Source organism: Saimiri boliviensis, chromosome 20 (assembly GCF_048565385.1).
Source record: "Saimiri boliviensis isolate mSaiBol1 chromosome 20, mSaiBol1.pri, whole genome shotgun sequence".
Lineage (NCBI taxonomy): Eukaryota > Metazoa > Chordata > Mammalia > Primates > Cebidae > Saimiri > Saimiri boliviensis.
This window is the reverse complement of record NC_133468.1, coordinates 28,637,625-28,665,157: the sequence shown is the minus strand read 5'-3', so window position 1 is coordinate 28,665,157 and position 27,533 is coordinate 28,637,625. Positions and strand designations below refer to the sequence as shown.

At 46.5% G+C, this 27,533-nt stretch overlaps 2 protein-coding genes across 2 annotated transcripts; both read right to left on the bottom strand.

Annotated features, from left to right (window-relative positions):
• Positions 1-602: 602 nt before the first annotated feature.
• FAM220A (family with sequence similarity 220 member A) lies at positions 603-2,378 on the bottom strand. Its single transcript, XM_074390710.1, has one exon. The coding sequence runs from the start codon at positions 2,376-2,378 to the stop codon at positions 1,563-1,565; it is 816 nt and encodes a 271-aa protein (XP_074246811.1). The 3' UTR covers positions 603-1,562.
• Positions 603-19,037, bottom strand: SMIM10L3 (small integral membrane protein 10 like 3). The gene is made up of 2 exons (XM_039460586.2): positions 18,631-19,037; positions 603-2,423 (listed from the first exon to the last, which is right to left on the bottom strand). The coding sequence occupies exons 1-2, from the start codon at positions 18,814-18,816 to the stop codon at positions 2,403-2,405; spliced, it is 207 nt and encodes a 68-aa protein (XP_039316520.2). The 5' UTR covers positions 18,817-19,037; the 3' UTR covers positions 603-2,402.
• Between the last annotated feature and the right edge of the window lie 8,496 nt (positions 19,038-27,533).

The window sequence follows — 27,533 nt, the reverse complement described above, 5'->3', positions numbered from 1 at the left end:
GCTGGAGGACCGCTTGAGCCCAGAAGTTTGAGACCAGCCTGAGCAACAAAGTGAGACCCCCGGCTCTACAAAATATTTTTTTAAATGTAGGCCTGGTGTGGTGGCTCACCCCTGCAATGCCAGCACTTTGGGAGGCCAAGGCAGGCAAATCCCCCGAGGTCAGGAGTTTGAGACCAGACTGACCAACGTGGAGAAACCCCATCTCTACTAAAAATACAATACTAGCCGGGTGTGGTAGCACATGCCTGCAATCCCAACTACAGACAAGCCGAAGGGACACATAGGAGGGTGAAGCAGGAGAATCACTTGAACCCCCGAGATGGAGGTATGGTGAGCAGAGACTGCACCACTGCACTCTTGCCTGGGCTCAAAAAAAAAAAAAAAAAAATCTGCCCACTGTGGCATGCACCTGTAGTCCTAGGTACTCGGGGGGCTGAGGTAGGAGGATTGCTAGAGCCCAGGAGTTCAAGGTTATAGTAAGCCATGATCACACCACTGTACTCCACCCCGGGTGAAAGAGCAAAAGACCCTGTCTAAAACAACAAAAACTATCAGGACGACAATGGCATTAATAAAAACACAAGAAGAACCAAGACCACACATATAAAATAAGACATTTATTAAGCTAAAGAACAAATTTTATTTTTCATTTCCTCCAAACACTAAAATAGCACATGGTATAATTCAGCACACAATATAAACTGGTATATGCAGTCAGTAATCCCCAAAATGGTTAAGTCTCACTTTGGGAAGTCCTTAAAAACTTACGCCCTTAAATTATCTTTATTAAAGTTATCAGCAGACAACAAAAGGAGTCACCTGAAAAATCTGAGGGTACAAGATACTGCAATTCCTAGAATCTGGGAAACTTTTTAGAAGGGAAGTAACTTGATTTGCTTCTCTGTAATGGAGCTACCTTTTTCTCAAACTCTTTTTCGTTGAAGGTAACACTGCTAGGGTTCCGAGTTTGAGAAGGGACTTCTCTAGAGGTAAGCTTAATATTGCAACTTTCACCACAGGGCCTTTGTCTAAATCGCATTTCACGTGGAAGGAAAGGCGTGTGAGAAGGGAAATCGAATTCTGCTGCAGACAAAAACCATTCTACAAAATGCAGAAATGGTAACAGCTTACCACGAATTCAGCAAGGCTTAACGCCAAGTATAGTGGTGTAAACTTCATGAATATCCACTTCCATTGGGTGATCAGACAAGCCGAAGGGACACACAGGACTTGGGACAGTAGCCCTTTAGAATGAGTGCTGAAGACAGAATTTCATGGTAAATCTGTACATTCTAATCTGATATTTATACAGGCTATGATCGTCTCCTGAAATGTTTCCCAATTCTTTATGTCTTTGAAAGCACAATTTAACACATGCTAAAAAAGTTTCTTCCGCATCAACCAGTTTGAATTTCAACTCAATTTACTTGAAGTCTGCCGAGTCGTAAAAAACCACAGCAGGAACTGAAGGGCTGTGCGGTTTGCATCCAGACTTAATGTGAAATAAATCATTCTAAGACAATTCTTAAAATTAACCTATTTTTTATTGTTCTGCTTGGACCTTAACTATGGCATAATGAATTTGCTAATTCAAAAGGTTGCAGAGCCAGTAACTCCACTGTCATCTGGAGACCATCTGAGGTGCTTTTAAGCATTTTCTTGAATTCTATTGTTTGCTTTGAAAACATGGGCTTTAAACGGTCAAGGAAAACTCGTTCTGTCTCATCATTCAGGAGCACTTCTAGAAACACGTGCAGCACTACAGGCAGGACGGAGTGCAGGCAAGAGGGTTCCAACTCAGAGCCCAGACCCTTGAGAAAAGCACTTAGTGGGTCATCCTGACAACTTCCAATTTCCAGCAGTTTTTGATGGTGTGGCAGTCCTGACACCCAAGGCTCTCCTTTGGGGCACTGTCCTCTGTGGCCGTTGGTGGCCTCGGGCCCTCCTCCGAGCCAGTCCCACCTCAGAGCTTCAACACCACTGCAGGACACCCCAGCAGAACACTCTGTTGGAGCAGAGAACAAACCCATGGCTGCGCTCAGAGCAGGTACTGAGGCTAGATTTCTTCTTATTGATTCTTTCACATGTGGAAGCATTAGGTCACCACTGTGAAGCCAGAGGCCAGCCCCGCTAGGATCCTTTCTCATTTCCAGTGATAATGCAGCACTCTGTGAATTTCTGTCATCCGCAGGCTTATTGATCCAGGAGGGTACAACTGCAGGCCAGGGGCCCTCCTTCAGCATTCTTTTCTTAAGTCTGTGTAATATTTTGTCCAAATCACCTCCTCTAGCCCGCTGCACTGGTGCCAGGCAGGTGCCAAGGGGCCCTCTTTTGTCCCTCATGCTTCGTGTTCTTGGATGGGATGGGCCTGAGGTCATGCCTTTGTCAGTCCAGGAGGGCCTTCAATGGATCTCAATATGAACCTAGGAAAGGGGATCAAATTAAAGTTCTAAAATGAAGACAGATGGGTCTTAAGAGCATCTACGCCTACTAATGATTTCCTAACAAACACTAAGATCTTTCTCACAGTCTCTGGTACTACAGAGTCCTAATTGTGACAGAAAACAGAATGATAATCTCTACCCACTAGAGATCATAAAAAGAATAGTACTTTGTTAATACAATCATTCCTGAATATATATTTTTATATATTCCTGAAAAAAAAAATATATATATATATGGAATAATTATTTTCTGAGACAGAGTCTCACTCTGTCACCCAGGCTGGAGTGCACTGGCGTGATCTCAGCTTACTGCAACCTCCGTCTCCCACATTCAAGCAATTCTCCTGTCTCAGCCTCCTGAGTAGCTGTAACTACAGGTGAATGCTATCACACCTAGCTAATTTCTGTAATTTTAGTAGAGACGGGTTTCACCATATTGTTCAGGCGGGTTTTGAACTCTTGCCCTCAGGTAATCCTCCCGCTTCAGCATCCCAAAGGGCTGGGATTACAGGTGTGAACCACCACATCCGGCCGTATTTATATTTTTTAACATATATTTTATATTTATATTTAGAGAAAAGATCTTTCTATGGTACCCAGGCTGGAGTAGCTGGGATTACAGGCGCCTGCCACCATGCCCTGCTAATTTTTGTTTTTGTTTTTTTAGATTATAAAAACTTCCTCTTTACTCAAGGCTTATAACATGAACAGATTTTTTTGAATAAAATGGAAAGTTTCCAGTACACTGAAATATAAATCCACAAGTCACCATACATACAACACCTGGCAGAAAAAAACAAAAAGAAGTTTATACATTCCTTGTAATAGCCATGGTCTTAATCTCAGATGCTTCCTCCATTTGCCAAGTGTGTTCTAGACACACAGCACACTGGCTTCTGAGGTCACACTCAGCTGAGGCTGTGGCTCTACAGAGCACTCATCTGGCTGGGCTATGGTAGTGGTGGCTCTCCTTAAGAAGCAAAGCAGGGCCAGGCGTGGTGGCTCAAGTCTGTAATCCCAGCACTTTGGGAGGCCAAGGCGGGCAGATCACTTGAGGTCAGGAGTTCGAGACCAGCCTGGCCAGCATGGTGAAACCCCATCTCTACTAAAAATACAAAAATTAGTCGGCCATGATTAGTCGGCGCCTATAATCCCAGCTAGTAGGTGGGCTGAAGCAGGAGAATTCCTTGAACCCGGGAGGCAGAGGTTGTAGTGAGCCGAGATCCCACCACTGCACTCCAGCCTAGGTGACAGACAGAGCAAGACTCCATCAAAAAAAAAAAAATCTTTTAAATTTTAAGAGTATACTGGGAAGAAAATGGAGGGTACAATTATTATTGGAAGCTGAAGGAGAAAGCAGGGAGCTGAGAGAAAGAGGCCCTGGGATGTATCACAGGGAGCCAGGGATGGGAGCCAGCCAGGAAGCCTCAGCAAGGACAGGATGTCTGGATTTGTATTTCAGATGAATTATTCTGGCTGCACCATGATGGACAGACTAGAAATGGTTCAGAATAGACACATACCAGTTAGGAGGCTATTCCAATAGAGCAGGAAAAACAAAGAAATAAGGCTGCAATCATAAGAAGGGGCAGACTCAAGTTTCATGTTGTTTTTGAGATGAGGTCTCACTCTGCTACCCAGGCTGGAGGACAATGGTGTGATCACAGCTCACTGCAGCCTCAAACTTCTGGGCTCAAGTAACCTCCTGACTCAGCCTCCTATGTCACTGGGATGACAGGCAGGCACCACCATACCTGGCTAATTTTTTTTTTTTTCCAGAGCAGGAACATAAGTTTATTAAAAAGCTCTAGAGCGAGAAAGAAGGGAAAGGGCACTTCAAAGAGATCCAAGTGGGTGCCTTGATGAACAAGTTTTTTTTTTTTTCTTATAGAGACTGGGTCTCCCCATGTTGCCCAGAGTGGTCTCAAACTCCTGGCCTCTTAAGTGATCCTCCTGCTTCAGCCTCCCAAGTAGCTGGGATTATAGGTGTGAACCACCATGCCCAGCTAAAGCATTTTTTTGAAGTTGGCGACTGGCCGGGCGCAGTGGCTCACGCTGGTAATCCTAGCACTTTGGGAGGCCTAGGTGGATGGATCACCTGAAGTCAGGAGTTTGAGACCAGCCTAACCAACATGGTAAAACCCTGTCTAAAAATACAAAAATTAGCTGGACATGGTGGTACGTGCCTGTAGTCCCAGCTACTTGGCAGAACAGCTTGAGCCCTGGAGGTAGAGATTACAGTGACCCAAGATCATGCCATTGGACTCCAGCCTGGGTGACAGAGCAAGACTCTGTCAAAAATAAAAATAAAAATAAAATAATAAAGTTTGGTGACAAACTCAATGCAGAAGGTGGTGAGAAGACTCACAGGCTTCTTCTGACTTTCAATTTTGGGTGATGAAAGTGTCAGTAACTGTAAATGGGAGGAGCAGCAGGTCCAGAGGGAAGGGAAGTACAGATTGAGACACACAGAGTTTGACTGTGCAACTTTGGCAAGCAGTTGATTAATAAGTCTTAGCTCAAAAGGGGTATCAGAGCTGGGGACCTAGATCCAGAAGTTGCCAGCTTCTGAGAGGTAGATAAAATGATGGCTCTGGTACAAGACGTAAGAGACAAAGACAGAAGGTGCTACAGAAGGCCAGGAACACCGAGACAGACCAGATGGGGTGGGCCTGCCACAGACACCAAGGAAAAGACCCCAAGCGCATCAGGAAAATTCAGTGTCCCAGAAGCCAGCTGAGTTGAATGTTTCAAGCAAAAGAGAGTGGTCAGATGTACAGCTTGCACAAAATAATTAGCTATCAGAAAACTCTGAAAAACCTCACATAATCTAGTCCAGTAGGTTTTTGCTTTTTGTTTTTAAAGAGAAGGAGTCTGGCTCTGGTGCTCAGGCTGGAGTGCAGTGGCCCAATCACAGCTCACTGCAACCTCCACCTCCTGGGTTCAACAATTCTCCTACCTCAGCCTCCTGAGTAGTTGGGACTACAGGAGCACACTGCCATGCATGGCTAATTTTTTGTATTTTAATAGAGACAGGGTTTCACGTGTTGCCCAGGATGGTCTTGAACTCCTGAGCTCAGGCAATCTAACCGCCTCGGCCTCCCTAAGTGCTAGGATTACAGGCGTGAGCCACCATGCCCTGCCTGGTTTTTATTTTTTGAGACAGAGTCTCACTCTGTCACCCAGGCTGGACTATAGTGGTGCAATCTCAGCTCACTGTAACTTCTGCCTCCTGGGTTCAAGCAATTCTCCTGCCTCAGCCTCTTGAGTAGCTGGGATTACAGGCATGCACCACCATGCCTGGCTAATTTTAATTTTTGTATTTTTAGTAGAGATGGGGTTTCGCCATATTGTCCAGCCTGGTCTTGACTTCCTAACCTCAGGTGATCTGCCTGCCTCAACCTCCCAAAGTGTTGGGTCTACAGGTGTGAGCCACCGCACCAACCTAGTCATTGTTAATATGGTAGAAAATATTAGAAAGTCTTGGTCTATTTCATTCTTCTTTCTTCTTTTAATTTTTTCTATGTTTTATAATATGTACCATATTCTGAAAGAGCAAAATAGGCCGGGCATGGTGGCTCACGCCTGTAATCCAAGCACTTTGGAGGCCAAGGCAGATGGATCACCTGAGGTCAGGAGTTCAAGACCAGCCTGATCAACATGGTGAAACCCCATTTTTTTTTTTTTGAGATGGAGTTTCGCTCATTACCCAGGCTGGAGTGCAATGGCGCGATCTTGGCTCACCACAACCTCCGCCTCCTGGGTTCAGGCAATTCTCCTGCCTCAGCCTCCTGAGTAGCTGGGATTATAGGCACGTGCCACCATGCCCAGCTAATTTTTTGTATTTTTAGTAGAGACGGGGTTTCACCATGTTGACCAGGTTGGTCTCGATCTCTCGACCTTGTGATCCACCCACCTCGGCCTCCCAAAGTGCTGGGATTACAGGCTTGAGCCACCACGCCCGGCCGAAACCCCATTTTTTAATTAAAAAAATAAAATTAAAAAAAGAGCAAAATATATACTTTATGAATACTTATATACATCTTGTGGGACATGCTCAAAAATTTTTGCTGATAGAATTGTGACCATTATTCTACATAACTGATTAAAATATATTTGAACCAGACCAGGTACAGTGGGCTCACACCTGTAATCCCAACACTTTGGGAGGCAGAAGCAGCAGGATGGCTTGAGCCCAGGGGTTTGAGACCAGCCTGGGCAAAACACCAAGACGCTGTCTCTACATAAAAATTTAAAAGAGTGGCCGGGAGCAGTGGCTCACACCAGTAATTCCAGCATTTTGGGAGGCCAAGGTGGGTGTATCATCTGAGGACAGGAGACCAGTCTGGCCAACAGGGTGAAACTCCATCTCTACTAAAAATATAAAAATTAGCAGGCGTGGTGGTGCACACCTGTGGTCCCACCTACTCAGGCTGAGGCAGGAGAATCATTTGAACACAGGAGGTGGAGGTTGCAGTGAGTGGAGATAGCACCACTGCACCCACTGCACCTGGGCAATAGACCAAGAGACTGTCTAAAAAAAAAAAAAAAAAAAAAATTAAAAGGTTAGCCGGGTCTGGTGGTGTACATCTGTGGTCTCAGTCACTTGAGAGGCTGAGATGGAGGAGGACTGCTTAAGCCTGGGAGTTCAAGGCTGCAGTAAGCTGTGATCACACCACTATATTCCAGCCTGGGCAACAGAGCAAGACTGTGACTTGAAAAAACAAAAGAGAAGAAAAACTGTATATATATGAACCATATAAAAGAATACAAGCCAGCTGGCTGCTGTGGCTCATGCCTGTAATGCCAGCACTTTGGGAAGCCAAGGTGGGCAGATCTCTTGAGGCCAGGAGTTTGAGACCTGCCTGGCCAATACAGCAAAACCCCATTTCTACTAAAAATGCCAGCTGTTGGCCGGGTGCAGTGGCTCAAGCCTGTAATCCCAGCACTTTGGGACGCCGAGGCGGGTGGATCACGAGGTCAAGAGATCAAGACCATCCTGGTCAACAAGGTGAAACCCCGTCTCTACTAAAAATACAAAAAATTAGCTGGGCATGGTGGTGTGTGCCTGTAATCCCAGCTACTCAGGAGGCTGAGGCAGGAGAATTGCTTGAACCCAGGAGGTGGAGGTTGCGGTGAGCCGAGATCGTGCCATTGCACTCCAGCCTGGGTAACAAAAGCAAAACTCCGTCTCCAACAAACAAACAAACAAACAAACAAACAAAAAAAAATGCCAGCTGTGCCGGGCACGGTGGCTCAAGCCTGTAATCCCAGCACTTTGGGAGGCCGAGGCGGGTGGATCACGAGGTCGAGAGATCAAGACCATCCTGGTCAACATGGTGAAACCCCGTCTCTACTAAAAATACAAAAAATTAGCTGGGCGTGGTGGCGCATGCCTATAATCTCAGCTACTCAGGAGGCTGAGGCAGGAGAATTGCCTGAACCCAGGAGGCGGAGGTTGCTGTGAGCCGAGATCGCACCATTGCACTCCAGCCTGGGTAACAAGAGCGAAACTCCGTCTCAAAAAAAAAAAAAAAAAAATGCCAGCTGTTACTCAGGAGGCTGAGACACAAGAACTGCTTGAGCCCAGGAGGCAGAGGCTGCAGTGAGCCGAGACAGCACCACTACACTCCAGCATGGGTGACAGAGCAAGATTTTATCTCAAAAAGAAAAAAAAAAGCTGGAGTTCAATGGCACAATCATGGCTCACTGCAGCTCAACCTCCTCAGGCTTGGGTCATCCCCTCACCTTAGCCTCCCAAATAGCTGGGACCACAGGCATGTGCCACCACATCCAGCTAATTTTTTGTATTTTTTGTAGAGACAATGTTTTGCCATATTCCAGGCTGGTCTTGAACTCCTGGGCTCAAGTGATCCACCCACCTCAGCCTTCCAAAGTACTGGAATTACAGGAGTGAGCCACCATGGTCATATTCTTTCAAACCTTACATTTATTTTGCTGATGAAATGTGCTAAGAATGAACGTTATCCTTAAATGGAAGCATTCTTAAATATATTTCTTTTTTTTTTTTTTTGAGATGGAGTTTCGCTTTTGTTACCCAGGCTGGAGTGCAATGGCACAATCTCGGCTCACCACAACCTCTGCCTCCTGGGTTCAAGCAATTCTCCTGCCTAGTCTCCCAAGTAGCTGGAACTACAGGTGTGCACCACCATGCCCAGCTAATTTTTTTGGTATTTTTAGTAGAGACAGGGTTTCACCAAGTTGACCAGGATAGTCTCGATCTCTTGACTGTGATCCACCCGCTTTGGCCTCCCAAAGTGCTGAGGTTATAGGTGTGAGCCACCTCGCCTGGCCAATATATTTCAATATATATTGAAATAGGTATTTTAGTTTAGTTTTTTTTTTTTTTTTCTTTTTTTGAGATGGAGTCTCACTCTATCTCACCCAGGCTGGAGTGCAGTGGCATGATCTCAGCTCACTGCAGCCTCTGCTTCTCCAGCTCAAGCAATTCTCCTGTTTCAACCTCCCGGGTAGCTGAGACCACAGGTGTATGCACCATTGCCCTGCTAGTTTTAGCTATGTCTCCTCCCCTTTGGGACTAGCCTTGCCAGCCCATTAATTTTGTATTTTTAGTAGAGATGGGGTTCCATCATGTTGGGCAGACTGGTCTAGACCTCAGGTGATCCACCTGCCTTGGCCTCCAAAAGTGCTGGGATTACAGGTGTGAGCCACCACACTCAGCTGGTATTTCAATTCTTAAGAAAAACAGGTCATATAATATGGGACAGCACCCAGAAAAATTAGTTTCGAACCATTTTTAGTAAGTCCTTATACAAGGATTTAGCATTGTTCAGAAGTGAAGCATTTCTAGTATTGTGTTAAAGTACTTTAAATAAAATACCATTTTGATTTTATTTCTTTCATTTTCCTTAGCAAACTAACACAGTATAAGGTACCATTAATAATCACTTATGATTCAGAAACATTAAGAAAAAAATCATTCGTTTAATAAAAAGATAATAATACATTCAATCACGATAGACTACATTGCTCCCTGAAGTTCTTCTAGTACTTGAGTAAATTCAGCAATAAACTATGTAATTCTCTTCTCAAAAAGACTTCAATAGGTTGGTTATTTATTTTGTTTTGAGACAGAGTCTTACTCTGTCACCCAGGCTGGGGTACAGTAGCACAATCTTGGCTCACTGCAACCTCTGCCTCCCAGGTTCAAGCAATTCTCCTGCCTCAGCTTGCCAAGTAGCTGGGAATACAGGTGCCACCACGCCCGGCTAATTTTTGTATTTTTAGTAGAGACGAAGTTTCGCCATGTTAGCCAGACTGCTCTGAAACTCCCGACCTCAGGTGATCCACCCGCCATGGCCTCCAAAAGTGCTTCGATTACAGGTGTGAGCCACCGAGTTTGGCCATAAAAAGACTTCAATTGGTTATTGAAAACACTTTGGCTCAGAGCCCTCAACTAACATCCTCTGATATGAGACTGTTACACATATTATCTGTATTCTGAGGGTCACAAATAACTTCTAAATAATTTCTAGACATATTTATTAAGTCATTTGAGTTGTTTTTCAGTTTATTCTCAATATGCTAGAGGTATATTATAGCAGACAAAGTATGCCTAAGTGTATACAAAATCAACTCTTTCTGGGCTCCTCATGCCTAAACCCATGTTAAGTCTACAAAATTTAAAAACAGTGTATGTTATTGCAAACAAAGTCAGCCACCAAAGCTGAGACCACCAGAATGAGTGAGGGAAAGAGTCTTATTTTTAACTTCAAGAAAGCACGATTCAGGAAAAATGAAGTGCAGCCCAGGTTCCAGGGGGTAAATCCTGGAGCCTATACCTCCCTCTCCCTCCCACCAAAGATGACAAAGGCTGAACACCAATCCCGGGAGGTCAGAGGGGCGCTGTGCCAGGGAAACCAGGTTGTCCAGGTATACCTGATCCTCACCGCAGCAGGAGCAGTCACCTTCCCCGCAGATCCCTGCCCAGACCACAACGGCCTGACCCACTTAGCTGCTGCCCTCGTGGGTGCCTGTACCCTCACCTTCCCTAACCTGAGCTATTCCTGGCCTCCAGGGCATGACGGTGCCGAGTGCTGTTGCTTTGTAAACTAAAAATATCTTGGCCTCAATGTTTCTGAAAGAGAGCTGGCAAGGCTAGTCCCAACGAGGAGAAGACACAGCTAAAACCAGCAGAGCCACAGTGGGCCATGAGGGGATCCTGTGAGCGAAGAGAGCGCACATGTGCTCCCAGATGGGCTGGCTCCACCGCCCTTAGGTGTCAACACTAGCATACCTAACTCACTGCGCTTATGCCCCAAATGATCAGACTGGAGGTACCAGAAACCTGCCCTCGGATTTCCACACAGCCTAGAGGAGAAAAAGGAATGACCCTATTGCTTCTAAATTCAGCCGAATCATGATCACAAGGAACACACCAATATCTCTCAGTTCTTGCTACTTGCCACTCTAAATCACACCTGATGGCCAGGTGCGGTGGCTCACACCTGTAATCCCAGCACTTTGGGAGGCCGAGGTGGGAAGATCACTTGAGCCTAGGAGTTGGGAGACCAGCCTGTGCAATACAGCAAGACCCCCATCACTACAAAAAATAAAAAAATAAGCTGGGTGTGGTACACACATCTGTGTGGAAGGATTGTTTGAGCCTAGGAGTTTGAGACCAGTCTAGGTAACATAGTAAGACTCCAACTCCACAAAATATAAATCACACCTGCCCCTATAAAACCAGCTGTGCCCCCCTCTCTAGCCACTGCTGTTTCCCCTTCCCAGTCCTCTAGATGCTAGCAGGTGCAATCACAAGGAGAGGAGGGTGAGCGGAGGCAGGGTGCCAGCTCAGAGTCAGACAGCTGACTTTCCGCAGGGACAATGAGTCTTAGAGACTCTGTCACCCAGGCTGGAGTGCAGTGGCAGGATCTCGGCTCATTACAACCTCCACCTCATGGGTGTAAGCAACTCTTCCACCTCAGCCTCCTGAGTGGCTGGGATTACAGGCATGCACCACCATGTCCAGCTAATTTTTAGTAGAGATGGGGCTTCACCATGTTGATCAGGCTGGTCTTGAACTCCTGACCTCAGGTGATCTGTCCGACTCAGCCTCCCAAAGTGCTGGGATTACAGGTGTGAGCCACTGCACCCAACCCCTCCCAGGATTCTTTGAGGATTTGATGTATGAGAAGCAGCCAGCATCTCCTCTCACTATCATCCCAAGGGCATCCCAGCTGCTGAGATCATGATACTGCACTCCAGCCTGGGCAACAAGAGCGAAACTCCATCTCAAAAAAAAAAAAAAAAAGTCAACCCTTATCACAGACAATGCTTATCTAACAGATAAAACCCATCAAGGCCAGCAGCAGTGGCTCACGCTGGTAATGCTAGCATTTTGGGAGGCCAAGGCTGGCAGATCACAAGGTCAGGAGTTCGATATCAGCCTGACCAATAGATGAAACCTCGTCTCTATTAAAAATACAAAAACTAACCATGCGTGGTGGCACGTGCCTGTAGTCTCAGCTACTCGGGAGACTGAGGCAGAAGAATTGCTTGAACCTGGGAGGCAGAGGTTGCCATGAGCCAAAACTGCACCACTGCACTCCAGCCTGGGCAATGAAATGAGACTGTATCTCAAAAAAAAAAAAAAAAAAAAAAAAAAAAATCAAGAAGCTAAGAAGATGAGCAATACCCCAACAGAAAAGTGGGCAAAGAACATGGACAGTTTATGGAAAAACAGCAAATGGATCTGTCTCTCACATACCACCTCGTCCTTTTAGTAAGGCAAGGCTTGTTGACGCAAAGCCCAAAATTCAGGAACATATCCACGATGCTACCACCTCTATGGCCACTGTCTTGAAAACCACCATCATTTCTCACATGGATAGCTGCTTCTACCCACACTTGTACAGTGCATTAAGAGTCATCTTTTTGAAATGGTTAAAGATGAGTTACATGTGATCCAGCAATTCTGCTCCTAGGTATACATCCAAGAGAAATACCTATGTCCACACAAAGCTTACATGCAAATGTTTGCCATAACATTATTGACAATAGCCAAAGAGGGAAAGCAACCCAAAAGTCCAACATAAAAAGATATACAAGACAAGGCCGGGCACGGTGGCTCAAGCCTGTAATCCCAGCACTTTGGGAGGCTGAGGCGGGTGGATCACAAGGTCGAGAGATCAAGACCATCCTGGTTAACATGGTGAAACCCCGTCTCTACTAAAAATACAAAAAATTAGCTGGGCATGGTGACACGTGCCTGTAATTCCAGCTACTCGGGAGGCTGAGGCAGGAGAATCGCCTGAACCCAGAAGGTGGAGGTTGCGGTGAGCCGAGATCACGCCATTGCACTCCAGCCTAGGTAACAAGAGCGAAACTCCGTCTCGGGAAAAAAAAAAAAAAAAAAAAAAGATATACAAGACAAAAAAAAGACTAAGGAAGAAAAAAAAAAAGAAAAAAGAAATAAAGTTAAATTCTTCTTTGGAGGAGCTGAAACAAAAAAAGAAAGAAAAAAAAGGCCGGGCGCGGTGGCTCAAGCCTGTAATCCCAGCACTTTGGGAGGCCGAGGCGGGTGGATCACGAGGTCAAGAGATCGAGACCGTCCTGGTAAATACGGTGAAACCCCGTCTCTACTAAAAATACAAAAAAAAGTAGCTGGGCATGGTGGCACCTGCCTGTAATCCCAGCTACTCAGGAGGCTGAGGCAGGAGAATTGCCTGAACCCAGGAGGCGGAGGTTGCGGTGAGCCGAGATCGCGCCATTGCACTCCAGCCTGGGTAACAAGAGCGAAACTCCGTCTCAAAAAAAAAAAAAAAAAAAAAAGAAAAAGAAAAAAAAGAAATAAAGTTAAAAGACTAAGGAGGGCCAGATATGATGGCTTACACTTGTCATCTTAGTTCTTTAGGAGGCTAAGGCAGAAGAATCAGTTGAGGCTAGGAGTTCAAGACCAGCCTGGGCAACATAGTGAGACCTCGTCTACACAAAAAATGAAAAAATTAACCAGGCAAGGTGGCACACACCTGTAGCTCCAGCTACTCAGAAGCCTGAGTTGGGAAGATTGCTTGAGTTCAGGAGTTGGAGGTTGTAGTGAGCTATGGTCACACCATTGTATTCCAGCCTGGATGACAGAAGAGGACACTTGCTCAAAGAAAAAGAAAAGAAAGAAAACGAAAAGGAAAAAGAAACGGGGAAAAAAAAAAGAAAAAAAATCTAGGTGATCTAGGATCTAGAACTAACATTCTTCCCACAGGCCATGTAACTGAAAAGTACAGGCAAGACTTGTTAAATTATAGCAGATTCACAGTACCATTTAAATCTTGCTTTTACTAAATTTAGTATTCGGTATTGATTCTCACTGTTTAACTGCCTTGTATTTCAGGTTCTGTATAAATAAGGATGCTAACAACTCTAGGAGACTAAGGCTTGCAAACAGTATTTTAAAATCATAACTATTCGCAGTGTACAAAGCCCTTCTTCATCATTTTCTCATTTAATCATCTTTTATCCTAAAGAGGTATTGGCCTCCTTAAAAAGCCTCACTGCCCTACAAACTAGAGATCTACCCAGGAGGGGCTCCCTAAACAAATTTGGAAAATAGGAGTTCTTTATGCTTCATTACGAGTGAAACAGATTCTAACACTCTTGCAAATGAAGAGGATGGGCATGGCTTTTTCTTTTTTGTCTCACTCTGTCACCCAGGCTAGAGAGCAGTAATGCGATCATAGCTCACCACAGCCTTGAATTCACAGGCACAGGTGATCCTCCCACCTCAGCCTCCCAAGCAGCTGGGACTACAGATGTGCGACACTACATCCAGCTAATTTTTAATATGTTATAGTCAGTCATGGGGTCTTACTATGTTGCCCAGGCTTCTCAAGCTCCTGGCCTCAAGCGATGGTAGAGCATGTTCATTAAAAAAAAAAAAAAAAAAGTTGGGGGACAAGGGAGGTGGAAGGCTGAGGCAGGTAGATCACGAGGTCAGGAGATCAAGACCATCCTGGCTAACACCATGAAACACCGTCTCTATGAAAAATACAAAAAATTAGCCAAGAGTGGTGGCAGGTGCCTGTAATCCCAGCTACTTAGGAGGCTGAGGCAGAAGAATCGCCTGAACCTGGGAGGCAGAGGTTGCAGTGAGCCAAGATTGTGCAACTGCACTCCAGCCTGGGCAACAGAGCAAGAATCCGTCTCATTTAAAAAAAAAAAAAAAAAAAAAAAAGAGGCATGGGGCTGCCCCCCTTATTCCTTCACAGTCTACTTCCTGTTGCATTTCCTTTACCAGAAAGCCACAAAAATTTAACCTTCTAATCAGGTAAATTAGGGGTTTTTCAGAAATGAACAAAAACTCTGAAACTTGCAGGGGAGTTTAAAGTAGCAGAGGTAAGTACCACAGTAAAGAAGAAAGACACCCCATTCCCCATTGCCAGGATGTGAAATGGCTGCTTGTTGCACTTGGTCAAGCCCAAACGTAAAATCTTCACACATTTTTCTTTTTTAAGAGACAGGGTCTTGCTCTGTTGCCCATCCTGCAGTGCAGTGGCACAATTACAGCTCACTGCCTCCTCAACCTTCTGTGCTCAAGTGATCCACCTCAGCCTCCCAAGTAGCTAGAACTATAAGCATGCACCATCAGGCCCAGCTAATTTTTGTATTTTTTGTAGAGATGAGATTTTTGCCATGTTGCCCAGGCTTGTCTTGAACTCCTGAATTCAAGCGATCCTCCCACCTCAGACTCCCAAAGTGCGGACTTACAGGAGTGAGTCACTGTGCCCAGCCCACACAATTCTTTTTATTTATTTATTTTTGGAGACAGCCTTGCTTGTTGCCCAGGCTGGAGTGCAGTGGCACAAACTCAGCTCACTGCAACCTCCACCTGCCAGCTTCAAGCAGTTCTCCTGCCTTAGCCTCCCAAGTAGCTAGAACTATAGGCATGCACCACCACGCCCGGCTTATTTTTATATTTTAGTAGAGACAGGGTTTCACCATAATGGCCAGGCTGCTTTCACACTCCTGACCTCTGGTGATCCACCCACCTCAGCCTCCTAAAGTGCTGGGATTACAGGTGTGAGCTACTGGGCCCTGCGGTGGCCCACACAATTCTTAGAAAGCCCTTCCCCAAGTGCTGGTGACTACCTTGTCTGTGCACAAACCCCAAACCACCTGCCCCAGAACTGTGAGCCTACTTTCAGCTCCCGGATTCTTAAAAGCTGTGCAGTACCTGGACTACCCTTTGATACCAAGCCCATCAAGTCGCCCCATTATGGTCTTTTGGAATTGGGGCATCTAGCTCTCCTCCACTGCCCACATCACTTTTTACAGAACCAATTTCCTTCCACCAAAACGCACTTACTCTTAATCATTACAGTTCAGATCCTTGTTATGAAATTTGTATTTAAATAACCTTTCCAAGGCCGGGCATGGTGGTTCACACCTGTAATCCCAGCATTTTGGGAGGCCGAGGTGGGCAGATCACGAGGTCAGGAGTTTGAGACCAGCCTGACCAATATGGTGAAACCCCACCTTTACTACAAATGGAAAAATTAGCTGGGCATGGTGGCATATGCCTGTAATCCCAGCCACTTTGGAGGCTGAGGCAGGAGAATCGCTTGAATCCAGGAGTCGGAGGTTGCAGTGAGCCGAGATCACACCACTGCACTCTAGCCTGGGTGACAGAGCAAGACTTCGTCTCAAAAAAAAAATAATAATAATAATAATCATCTTGATTTCTGCTTTCTCGTGACACTGACTAGATCAGCAAACACTGGGCGCCTATTCCTGAAGGTGTTGACTGGGGAAGGCACAGGCTTTCTGGTTTACCAGTACCCCAGCCTGATTCAGCAGCACCCTTCACACAATTCAAACCACCTGGTGGAGGTTGTGACCCCTCTAGTCGGGTACCACTTGAGGATGCCACAAGCCCTTGCTCACATGAAAGTATCTCAATTTGGACCTCAAAACAAAGAAGCCAGTTCATCTCAACACATCTTTTTTTTTCAGACAGGATCTCACTGTCACCAAGGCTGGAGTGCACTGCTATGGCACAAGCTCGGCTCACTGCAACCTCTGCCACCCAGGCTCAAGCGATCCTCCCACCTCAGCCCCCCAACTAGCTGGGACTACAGGCGCACAACACCACTGCCTGGCCACCATGCCTAGCTAATTTTTTATATTTTAGTAGAGACAGGGTTTCACCATGTTGGCCAGCCTGGTCTCAAACTCCTGAGCTCAAGTGATCCACCTGCCTTGGCCTCCCCAAGAGTTGGGATTACAAGTGTGAGCCACTGCACCTGGCCACCTTAATTCAATTTTGACCGACAGCCAGAGGTAGGTTTCATGTTAACTACCAACACCTGTGACAGGCACTAAACACCTGAAGACCCACTACTGGGACAATCATACTTTGATACGACCAAACCAACTTTAGAGAGGGAAGGCACCTGTCATGTCTCACAACTGGCTGGTACTACTGCTCAGACTGATTCATTCTGCACACCAGGGAGAAACTCGAGTACCTCCGAGTGTCCCCAAGGGAGGGTCTCTCCTCCATCACAGAGGTATGCAAATAGAACGCAAGAGGGGCTCAGTACCTGGCCACCTTTCCTTGAGAAAGAATTCTTGAGTTGACCACTTTTCCTTCAGTGGAAGGAAAAGTGGTCAAAAGGCATCTGAAGCCTGGCTCACTGGGTTCTGCCTGCAATCCTAGTGCTTTGGGAGGGTAAAGCAGGGGGATCGCTTGAGGCCAGAAGTTCAAGACCACCCTAGGCAACATAGTGAGACTCTGTCTCTACCAAAAAGAAAAAATTCAACTGAAATTCAACGTTTGCAGAAGTATCAGTCTCTTGGATGGGCACTATGGTTCACACTTGTACTCCCAGCACTTGGGGAGCCCAAAGTGGGCAGATCACTTGAAGTCAGGAGTTTGAGAACCAGCCTGGCCAACATGGTGAAATCCCGACTCTTACTAAAAATACAAAAATTAGCTGGGTATGGTGGCAGTCACTGCTACTCAGAAGGCTGCGTCAGGCGAATGGCTTGAACTCAGGAGGCGGAGGTTGCAATGAGCCAAGATTGAGCCACTACACTCCACCCTGGGCAACAAAGGCTCTGTCTCCAAACAAACAAACCAAAAAACCCGAAATATCAATCTTTTATAGAAAAGGCAGTCTCCAGGGTGCTGGAGTGTGAGCATAGTCTAAGTTCAGCTTAATGGTTCCAGGCTTCTGAAACGTTTTGTGCTTCCACCCTTCCACCTCTTCCACTTTATTTTCCTTCCTCTTCACCCTCACACCTCAGTTCTACCTCTGGCCAAAATAAATAAGCTAAGTTTATCAAAACATCGTTAACTTTCAATCCATTTTAAGCTTCAAGGATAACATAAAACATCTTTGCAGGCCAGGTGCAGTGACTCATGCCTGTAATCCCAGCACTGGGAGGCCAAGACGGGAGGATCGCTTAAAGCCAGTTCAAGACCAGCCTGGGCAACACAGCAAAACCCCTGTTTTATTTTTTTTTATTTTTTTTGAGACGGAGTTTCGCTCTTGTTGACCAGGCTGGAGTGCAAAGACAGACCTCGGCACACTGCAGCCTCTGTTTCCCGGGTTCAAGCAATTCTCCCGCCTCAGCCTCCCGAGTAGTTGGGATTACAGGCGTGTCCCACCACAGCCGTCTAATTTTATATTTTAAGAAGAGACAGGGCTTCTCCGTTTTGGTCAGGCTGGTCTCGAACTCCTGACCTCACGTGGTCCGCCCGCCTCGGGCTCCCAAAGTGCTGGAATTACAGGCGTGAGCCACGCCCTGCAGAGACTCCTTGTCTTTACAGTTAAAAAAAAAAGGGGGGGGGCGGGCTTGCAAAGTTTGGGAACTATTAAATTCACCCAAGAATTCACCCAACATTTAGTAAAAGTCCTCTTCAAGACCTTTCCAGCCCATGCAATCTCGGACCCCACCTCCCGAGGTGCGGGACTTTCCCCAAGGCAAGTCGCTTCACCTGACCCCAGTACCGCGTTTGCAGATCGGGGACAACGACACCATCTCAGTGGGTCCCCCCAAAGTGGGATCGCACGGGGAAATGCACGGTGCTTGGCATACACTCAGCTTCCAGGCAGTGGCAGCTGCCGTAGCTTCTGCATCCCGCTGGTGGGGGGGGGGGGGCGCTCGGGAAGGGCCGGAGGCCGGGCGGGCACGAATCACCCACCTGCAGGCGGACGTTGAGCATCATGGAAGCCACGATGTAGAGGTAGGGGAAGTTGATGCGCAGCCGCCAGGCCAGGTCGAAGAAGATGAGCAGCGTACGAGTCAGCCCCTTGCAGAAGACCCCATAGGAGCGGGCGGCGGCCGAGCGCGAGAGCCGGACAGCCAGGCCCGACAGAGCCGCCGCCATATAGAGACCGGCGCTTCCACAGCCCGCCCGCCCGCCTGCCCGCCCTCTCCGCTCCGCGTCGCACCAGCCGCTGGCCCTCGCCTGGCGCGCTCAGGGAGCGAGGGAGGCGGCGGCTAGGCCGGCGGGCGGGCGGGCCGCGGGGGAGCGGAGTCCTCGCGTCACGCTAGGGGAAGCGCCTCCGCGAGCCGCCGCCTGGTCCCAGCCCGGCCGCACGGCCTGACGTCACAAAGCCAGCCACGCGCCTGCGCAGCCCACAGGCCCCGCCCCTGAGCGCGCCCCCGCCACCTTTTTTGGCAGGTAAGACGCGCATGCGCAGGAGAAGGGACGTGGAGGCGGGGTGGGAGAGGGTCGAGGCTGATGCGCTGTCTCCGTCCGCCCCCTACTGGCGAGCCTGAAAATGAGGACAAAGGGAAGCGGTGAACGGTAGCTATGGTTGCAGACAAAGTGAATGCATTTAACGCCGCTGGACTATACATTTAAAAATGGTTGCAGTGCTAATTTTTTTTTTTTTTGAGATGAAGATTCGCTCTTGTTGCCCAGGCTGAAGTGCAATGGGGCGATCTCGGCTCACTGCAACCTCCGCCTCCCTGGTTCAAGTGATTTCCCCAGGCTCAGCCTCCTGAGTAGCTGGAATTACAGGCTCCTGCCACCTAGCCCAGCTAATTTTTTGTATTTTTAGTAGACACGGGGTTTCACCATGTGACCAGGGTGGTCTCAAACTCCTGACCTCGGGTGAGCCACCCGCCTTGGCCTCCCAAAGTGCCGGGATTAGCATTTTTTAAATAAATAAATAAAGTAGGCTAGTTGTAGTGGCCCATGCCTGTAATCATAGCATTTGGGAGGCCGAGGCAGGTGCATCTTTTGAGCCCAGGAGTTCGAGACCAGACTGGGCAACATAGCGAAATCCTGTCTCTATAAAAAATGAAAAAAACTGGCCAGGCATGGTGGTGCATGCCTGTGGTCCCAGCTACCTGGGAAGCTGAGGTGGGAGGAACGCTTGAACCCAGGAGTTCAAGGCTGCAGTGAGGTATTATCACACCACTGCACTCCAGTCTGGACAACATAGAGTGAGACCCTGTCTCAAAAAAAATCACAAACCTTTAGTTTCCCTTATTTTTGCAGCATTATATTTTGCCACATTTATCATTGACATTAAAAAGCTCACTTCCTTTTTTTGAAAGCTATTTTTTCCTTTCAGTGCACATTGGATGCTATCCTTGAGCACTGCAGTGCACATGCTGCAGAATTATCAGTTTTTTAAGCTATCCCCTTGATAAAAAATAGGATGAAAATGTCTTTATGCAGTATGTAGGCAAATAATTTAAACATTTTAAAGAGTAGAATCTTCAGTGGAACATTTGCCAGAAAACACAGAATCAATCTGGTAATGTGTAAACAGGCTTAGAGATCAGCTAAATTTATTCTTAGGCTTGCAGAGATTTTCACTGGTGGAAATTTGTCAGTCCTGTTTATTTGAACGATGTGGAAAGACCAGATGTGCTGAGGCAACATGTGATTATAGAGAGAGATCTAGGTATATATATATATATATATACACACACACACACACACACACACACACAGACATATGCATATATATCCTCCCTGGTTACTCATTTTTTTTTGTCTCTAAATGCCGTTGTGGCAGTAAGGCATTTAAAAAAGTTATTTTAAAAATGAGATTCTTGCTATATTGCCCAGTCTGGAGTGCAGTGGCATGGTCACAGCTCACTGCAGCCTGACCTCCCTGGCTCAAGCCATTCTCCTGCCGAAGCCTTATGAATAGCTAGGACTACAGATGTGTGCCACCATGTCCAGCAAATTTTTTTTTCAGTCGGAGTCTCACTCTGTCGCCAGGCTGAAGTGCAGTGGCGCAATCTCAGCTTACTGCAAACTCCGCCTTCCAGGCTCACATGATTCTCCTGCCTCAACCTCCTGAGTAGCTGGGACTACAGGCCTGTGCCACCATGCCCACCTAATTTTGGTATTTTTAGTAGAAACGGGGTTTCACCATGTTAGCCAGGATGGTCTCAATCTCTTGACCTCATGATCCACCCGCCTTGGCCTCCCAAAGTGCTAGGATTACAAGTGTGAGTCACCGCGCCCAGCCCCAGCTAATATTTTTAATATATATATATATTTTTTTTTTGGTAGAGACAGGCTCTCACTATGTTGCCCAGGCTGGCTCTGGAACTCCTGGTCTCAGGTGATCCTTCTACCTTGGCAGAGAGGCATTTTAACAAGCCATTTGGTTGCCGTGAACAATGGCAAGCAAAATTACCACAAAGCTAAACTGGGCAAGATAAGAAGCCTGTTGTAATGACATGTAATGAGAAGTCAAAGAGACACCCAGGAAAGCTAACAAGATTTGAGGTATATCTGGGTCAACTTGTTCCAAACTATAGTTCAGGCTGGGAAATTAGCCTAGGTTCCTGACTTAGCATTCAACTGAGCCCATTTCACTAAGCATCTTTGGGAATACATTTTCCTCATTATGGGTTGAGAAACAAACACTAATTATAAATCAGTGTGAGCCAAACATAGTGTGTCATGCTTATACTCCCAAAACTTTGAAAGATCAAGGCCTTGAATAATTGTTATTATTAAAAATAATTTTTTTTGAGATGGAGTCTTGCTCTGTTGCCCAGGCTGGAGTGCAGTGGCATGATCTCAGCTCACTGCAACCTCCACCTCTCAGGTTCAAGTGATTCAGCCTCCCGGGTAGCTGGGATTACAGGTGCCCATCACCATGCCTGGCTAATTTTTATATTATTAAAAATAAAACAATTGATCAACAGAATCCATGTCCTTTGCCTACAATTTTCACCCTGTTATGAGAACTGTGTCTCAGGTGAGAGAAATAGTCAAGCCTTTTTTTTTTCTTTTTTTTTTTTTTTTTTTGAGATGGAGCCTCACTCTGTCACCCAGGCTGGAGTGCAGTGGCGCAATCTCAGCTCACTGCAACCTCTGCCTCCTGGGTTCAAGAGATTCTCCTGCCTCAGCCTCTTGAGTAGCTGGGATTACAGGCAAGAACCACCACACCCCACTAATTTTTGTATTTTTAGTAGAGACAGAGTTTCACCATGTTAGCCAGGCTGGTCTCGAACTCCTGACCTCAAGTGATCTGCCCTCCTCGACTTCCCAAAGTGCTGAGATTATAGGTGTGACCCACTGTGTCCCACCAACTCTTTTTTCTTTTCAGTATGATCTGGTGAGGAAAGCGCAGAGAAGCCAGATTTCACATTTAGCAATTTCTTGGTGCCCCATGACCTGGTTCTGTAAAATGAGGATAAGGGCACACATCCTACAGGGTATTTATGAGAAGTACATGACATCAGGTATGCATGGTATTTAGCACAGTCCCAGGCAGATAGAGGACCCCCAGAAAGTAGTGGTAGCTATTTCCTTTTTTTTCTTTCTTTTTTTTTATTTTTGACAGTCTTGCTGTGTTGCCCAGACTGGAGCACTGTGGTGAGATCTAGGCTAACTGCAACCTCTGCCTCCCAGGTTCAAGTGATTCTCCTGCCTCAGCCCCCCAAGTAGCTGGGATTGCAGGTGCCTGCCACCACGCACAGCTAAGTTTTGTATTTTTAGTAGAGACAGGGTTTCACCATGTTGACCAGGCTGGTCTCGAACTCCTGACCTCAAGTGATCCACTCACCTGGGCCTCCCAAAGTGCTGGGATTGCAGGTGTAAGCCACCATGCCCAGCCTCTCCTGCCTCATTTTCTTTCTTTTTTTTTTTTTTTTTTTTTTTTTTAGACAGGGTCTGGTTCTGTTGCCCAGGCTGGAGTGCAGTGGTGTGACCTTGGCTTACTGTAGCCTCAATCTCTCAGGCTCAAGCAGTCCTCCCAGCATAGCCTCCCAAGTAGCTGAGACTATAGATGCACACTACTGCACTGGCTGATTTTGGTTTTGTTTTTGTAGAACTGGGCGGGGCGGGGGGGAGGGGGTGCGGGAGTCTTGCTAGGTTGCCTAGGCTGGTCTTGAACTCCTGGGCTCAAGTGATCCTCCTGCCTTGGTCTCCCAAAGTGCTGGGATTACAGGTGTGAGCCACCACATCTGACCTACATGATAGCTGTTTTCATGCTTAGATCCCTTGCATCCTTAGAAGAATGCAAATTTAATGGATCCATTAATACTTGTTATGATGAATATGAATAATGTTTTGGTGTCACGGACAACCTGAAGAGGGAACAACTTTATGCTGATGGAACAAAGGATAAGCACAAATGATCCAAAATGGTAGACTCCAATTATTTGGGATTTTGTTTGTTTGTTTGAGACAGAGTTTCGCTCTTTCACCCAGGCTGGAGTGAAGTGGTGTGATCTCGGCTCACTGCAACCTCCCCCTCCTGGATTCAAGGGATTCTCCTGCCTCAGCCTCCCCGGTAGGTGGAATTATAGGTACCCACCACCACACCCAGCTAATTTTTGTATTTTTAGTAGAGATGGGGTTTCGCCACATTGGCCAGGCTGGTCTCAAACTCCCAAAGTGCTAAGATTACAGGTGTGAACCACCATGGCTGGCCATCTCAAATTATTTGTATTTCTTTGTTCATTCCTGTGACGATCTGGAATGGTAGGGTGGGTTCAAACATGTGAGTTTTTAAAAATAAGTTTCTAGGAGAGAGAGGGAGGTAAAAAAATAAATAAATAAAATAAAATAAAATGAAAGTTTCCAGTCAGGTGCGATGGCTCATGCCTGTAATCCCAGCACTTTGGGAGGCCAACGTGGGCAGATCACAAGGTCAGGAGTTTGAGACCAGCCTGACCAACATAGTGAAACCCCGTCTCTACTAAAAATACAAAAATTAGGCCGGGCACGGTGGCTTACGCCTATAATCCCAGCACTTTGAGGGGCAAAGGTGGGCAGATCACCTGAGGTTGGAAGTTCAAGACTAGCTTGACCACCATGGAGAAACTCCATCTCTACTAAAAATACAAAATTAGCCGGGCGTGGTGGCGTATGCCTGTAATCCCAGCTACTTGGGAGGCTGAGGCTGGAGAATCACTTGAACCCGGGAGGTGGAGGTTGCGGTGAGCCAAGATCGCACCATTGCACTCCAGCCTGGGCATCAAGAGTAAAACTTCGTTTCAAAAAAAATACAAAAATTAGCCAGGTGTGGTGGCACACACCTGTAGTCCCAGCTACTCAGGAGGCTGAGGCAGGAGAATCACTTGAACCTGGGAGGCATAGGTTGCAGTGAGTGGAGATCGCGCCACTGCACTCCAGCCTGGGCAACAAGAATGAAACTCAGTCTCAAAAAAAAAAAAATTCTAGACTGGGTGCAGTTGCTCACACCTATAGTCCCAGTACTTTGGGAGGCCGAGGCCAGAGGGGCACTTGAGACCAAGAGTTTGAGACCAGCGGGCAACATCTTGAGACCCCATCTGTAATAAAAATTATAAAAATTAAAAATAAATTTAAGAAGATTTTCTGTCTCTTCCCCTTCCTTTTCTCATTATCCCATACAGGGTGAGCAGGTGCTGATTAAAGTGTTTGGGGCTGGGCACGGTGGGACATGCCTGTAATCCCAGCACTTTGGGAGGCCAAGGCGGGCAGATTACCTGAGGTCAGGAGCTCGAGACCAGCCTGGCCAACATGGTGAAACACTGTCTCTATTAAAAATACAAAAAAATTAGCTAGGCATGGTGGCACATACCTGTAATCTTAGCTCCTCGAAAGGCTGATGCAGGAGAAATGCTTGAACCCGGGAGGTGAAGATTGTAGTGAGCCAAGTTTGCACCACTGCACTCCAGCCTGGGCAACAGAGCAAGACTCTGTCTCAAAAGAAAAAAAAAAGACTGGCCAGGCGCAGATGCAGTGGTTCACGCCTGTAATACCAGCACTTTGGGAGGCTGAGGTGGGTGGATCATAAGGTCAGGAGATTGAGGCCATCTTGGCCATGATGAAACCCTGTCTCTACTAAAAGACAAAAAATTAGCCAAGCATGATTACTCAGGAGGCTGAGGCAGGGGAATCACTTGAACCTGGGAGATGGAGGTTGCAATGAGCTAACATTGTGCCACTGCACTCCAGCCTGGTAACAGGCAGAGCAAGACTCCACCTCAAAAAGAAAAAAACGCCTTCGTTTGGTCCACAGATTGCAAAATATTTAGGTGAGATTGAAGAAAGAGGATGTTTCCCAGAGGAGCTATTACAGTAACTATGCATGACTCTAGTTGTGTCTTTTGACGAGATGTGTTCTTGGTTTTGTGTGACATTAGAATGATTGCATTACAATGGGGTAGGAGAATTTAAAAATACAAATGTGTGGGAAGATATATGCACGTGAGTTACGAGATCCACCAGATGAACATGGTGGATATGGCAGAACCTGACCACTGTCCTCTAGGACCCATTCTTCTCCTCTTTAGCGGTAATAGAATTTTTAGCAGAGTCTCAATTTCCCAGCCTGCACTGCAGCTTGGAATGGTCATGTGACTGTGTCTGGCCAATGGGATATAAGAAGTACAATGGCTTCCCAGAATCATCCAGAGGAAAAACTTAGCATTCTGTCCTGTCCCCTTCTATCTCTATTTCTCCATCCTGTGCTTGGACCTTAGAAGTGTTGACTAGAGCTCCATCTTGGCCTGTGAGGAAGGGGCTGGGTCACCAGGCTTCATGGAGAAGAGCCATGTAACTGCCTGGATTACTTACCTCTGGATTTTTACCTGCAAGAGAGAAAAAAACCTTTTTTTTTTTTTTTTTTTTTTTTTTTTGAGACAGAGTTTCGCTCTTGTTACCCAGGCTGGAGTGCAATGGCGTGATCTCGGCTCACCGCAACCTCCGCCTCCTGGGTTCAGGCAATTCTCCTGCCTCAGCCTCCTGAGTAGCTGGGATTATAGGCACGCACCACCACGCCCAGCTAATTTTTTGTATTTTTAATAGAGACAGGGTTTCACCATGTTGACCAGGATGGTCTCGATCTCTCGACCTTGTGATCCACCCACCTCGGCCTCCCAAAGTGCTGGGATTACAGGCTTGAGCCACCGCGCCCGGCCGAAAAAAACCTTTAATTTTGTTTAAACTATTGCCACTTTAAGTCTCTGTAACGTGCACTGAACCTAGTCCTCGTGAATACAGTGGATATCTTTTGTTTCTGCTTGCCCAGCCACAACTTCCCATTCTCTTGGGGGACTTCCTCTATCCTATTCCATATGGTTTTGGTGGACTGTGAGTCACTAGGTCCTTCTCTTTCCCCAGTGGGTAGCCAGGTGATCAAATGCAACCAATCAAGACTCCCTTTGAGTCACCAGGAATGAAAACCTGGGTGAACTGGCACAAGGACCCCTAGGCAGATTATTATTATTATATTTTATTATTTATTTATTTATTTTTGAGATGGAATCTCCCTCTGTCACCCAGGCTGGAGTGCACTGGTGCGATGTCACTGCAACCTCCACCTCCTGGGTTTAAGCAATTCTCCAACTCAGCCTCCCAAGTAGCTGGGATTACAGGTATGCACCACCATGCCCAGCTAATTTTTTGCATTTTTTAGTAGAGATGAGGTTTCACCATCTTGGCCAGGCTCATCTTGATATTATTATTATTATTATTATTATTATTATTATTATTATTTTGAGATGGAGTTTCATTATTGTTGCCCAGGCTGGAGTGCAATAATGTGATCTTGGCTCACTGCAACCTCCACTTCCTGGGTACAAGTGATTCTCCTGCCTCAGTCTCCTGAGTAGCTGGGATTACAGGAGCCTGCTACCACATCCAGCTAATTTTTTGTATTTTTAGTAGAGACGGGGGTTTCACCGTGTTAGGCTGGTCTTGAACTCCTGACCTCAGGTGATCCAACCCCACTTCCTTGGCCTCCCAAAGTGCTGGGATTACAGGCGTGAGCCACCACCCCGGCTGCCTGGCCAGATTATTAACAGATCGTTATTAATAAAAGCTGTATTTCTCCTGAAATATACATGATATATTGTATTAAGAAGTACAGCAATACAGAAGAAATACAGCTTTCATTTTTGCCTGGACCTAAAAGATGGTCCTGATGAAGGTAATGTTAATGCTCCCAAAATAAGATCCTTGAGGGTCCCCAAATGGGCCTGAATTCTTTTATTTCTGAGTTCTGGTTACTCAACTTCTCCTTTGGCTTTTCTTTGATTCTGTGAGCTACCTAGTAGTCTTCCCTCTTTTTTTGAGATGGAGTTTTGCTCTGTCGCCCAGGCAGGAGTGCAGTGGCGTGATCGTGGCTGCAGGAGTGCAGTGGTATGATCTTGGCTCACTGCAACTTCCACCTCCTGGGTTCAAGCAATTCTCCCACCTCAGCCCATGGCTGGGATTATGGGTATACACCACCACGCCCGGCTCGTTTTTTATTTTTAGTAGAGATGGGGTTTCACCATGTTGGCCAGGCTGGCCTTGAACTCCTGACCTCAAGGAATCCACCCACCTCCACCTCCAAAAGTGCTGGGATTATAGGTGTGAGCTACCATGCCCAGCCTAAGAGCACAAACTCTTTGATGAATGCTGCATTGCTTGCTCTATGATGGCCCAGGCCCAGATCCTGCTGGCCCAGCCGGACCTATGGAGTTATCCTCATTTTACATAACAGGATACAGGAAATAGTGGGCGGAGTTAAGAAGAGAGGAATTGCATGTTATTTAAAGTTTCAGTGGTAACCAAGAGAACTAAAATAGTGAGATATGTTACAATCGGGGGAATCGATAGTATTAGTGAGCTAAATTTTCATGTTT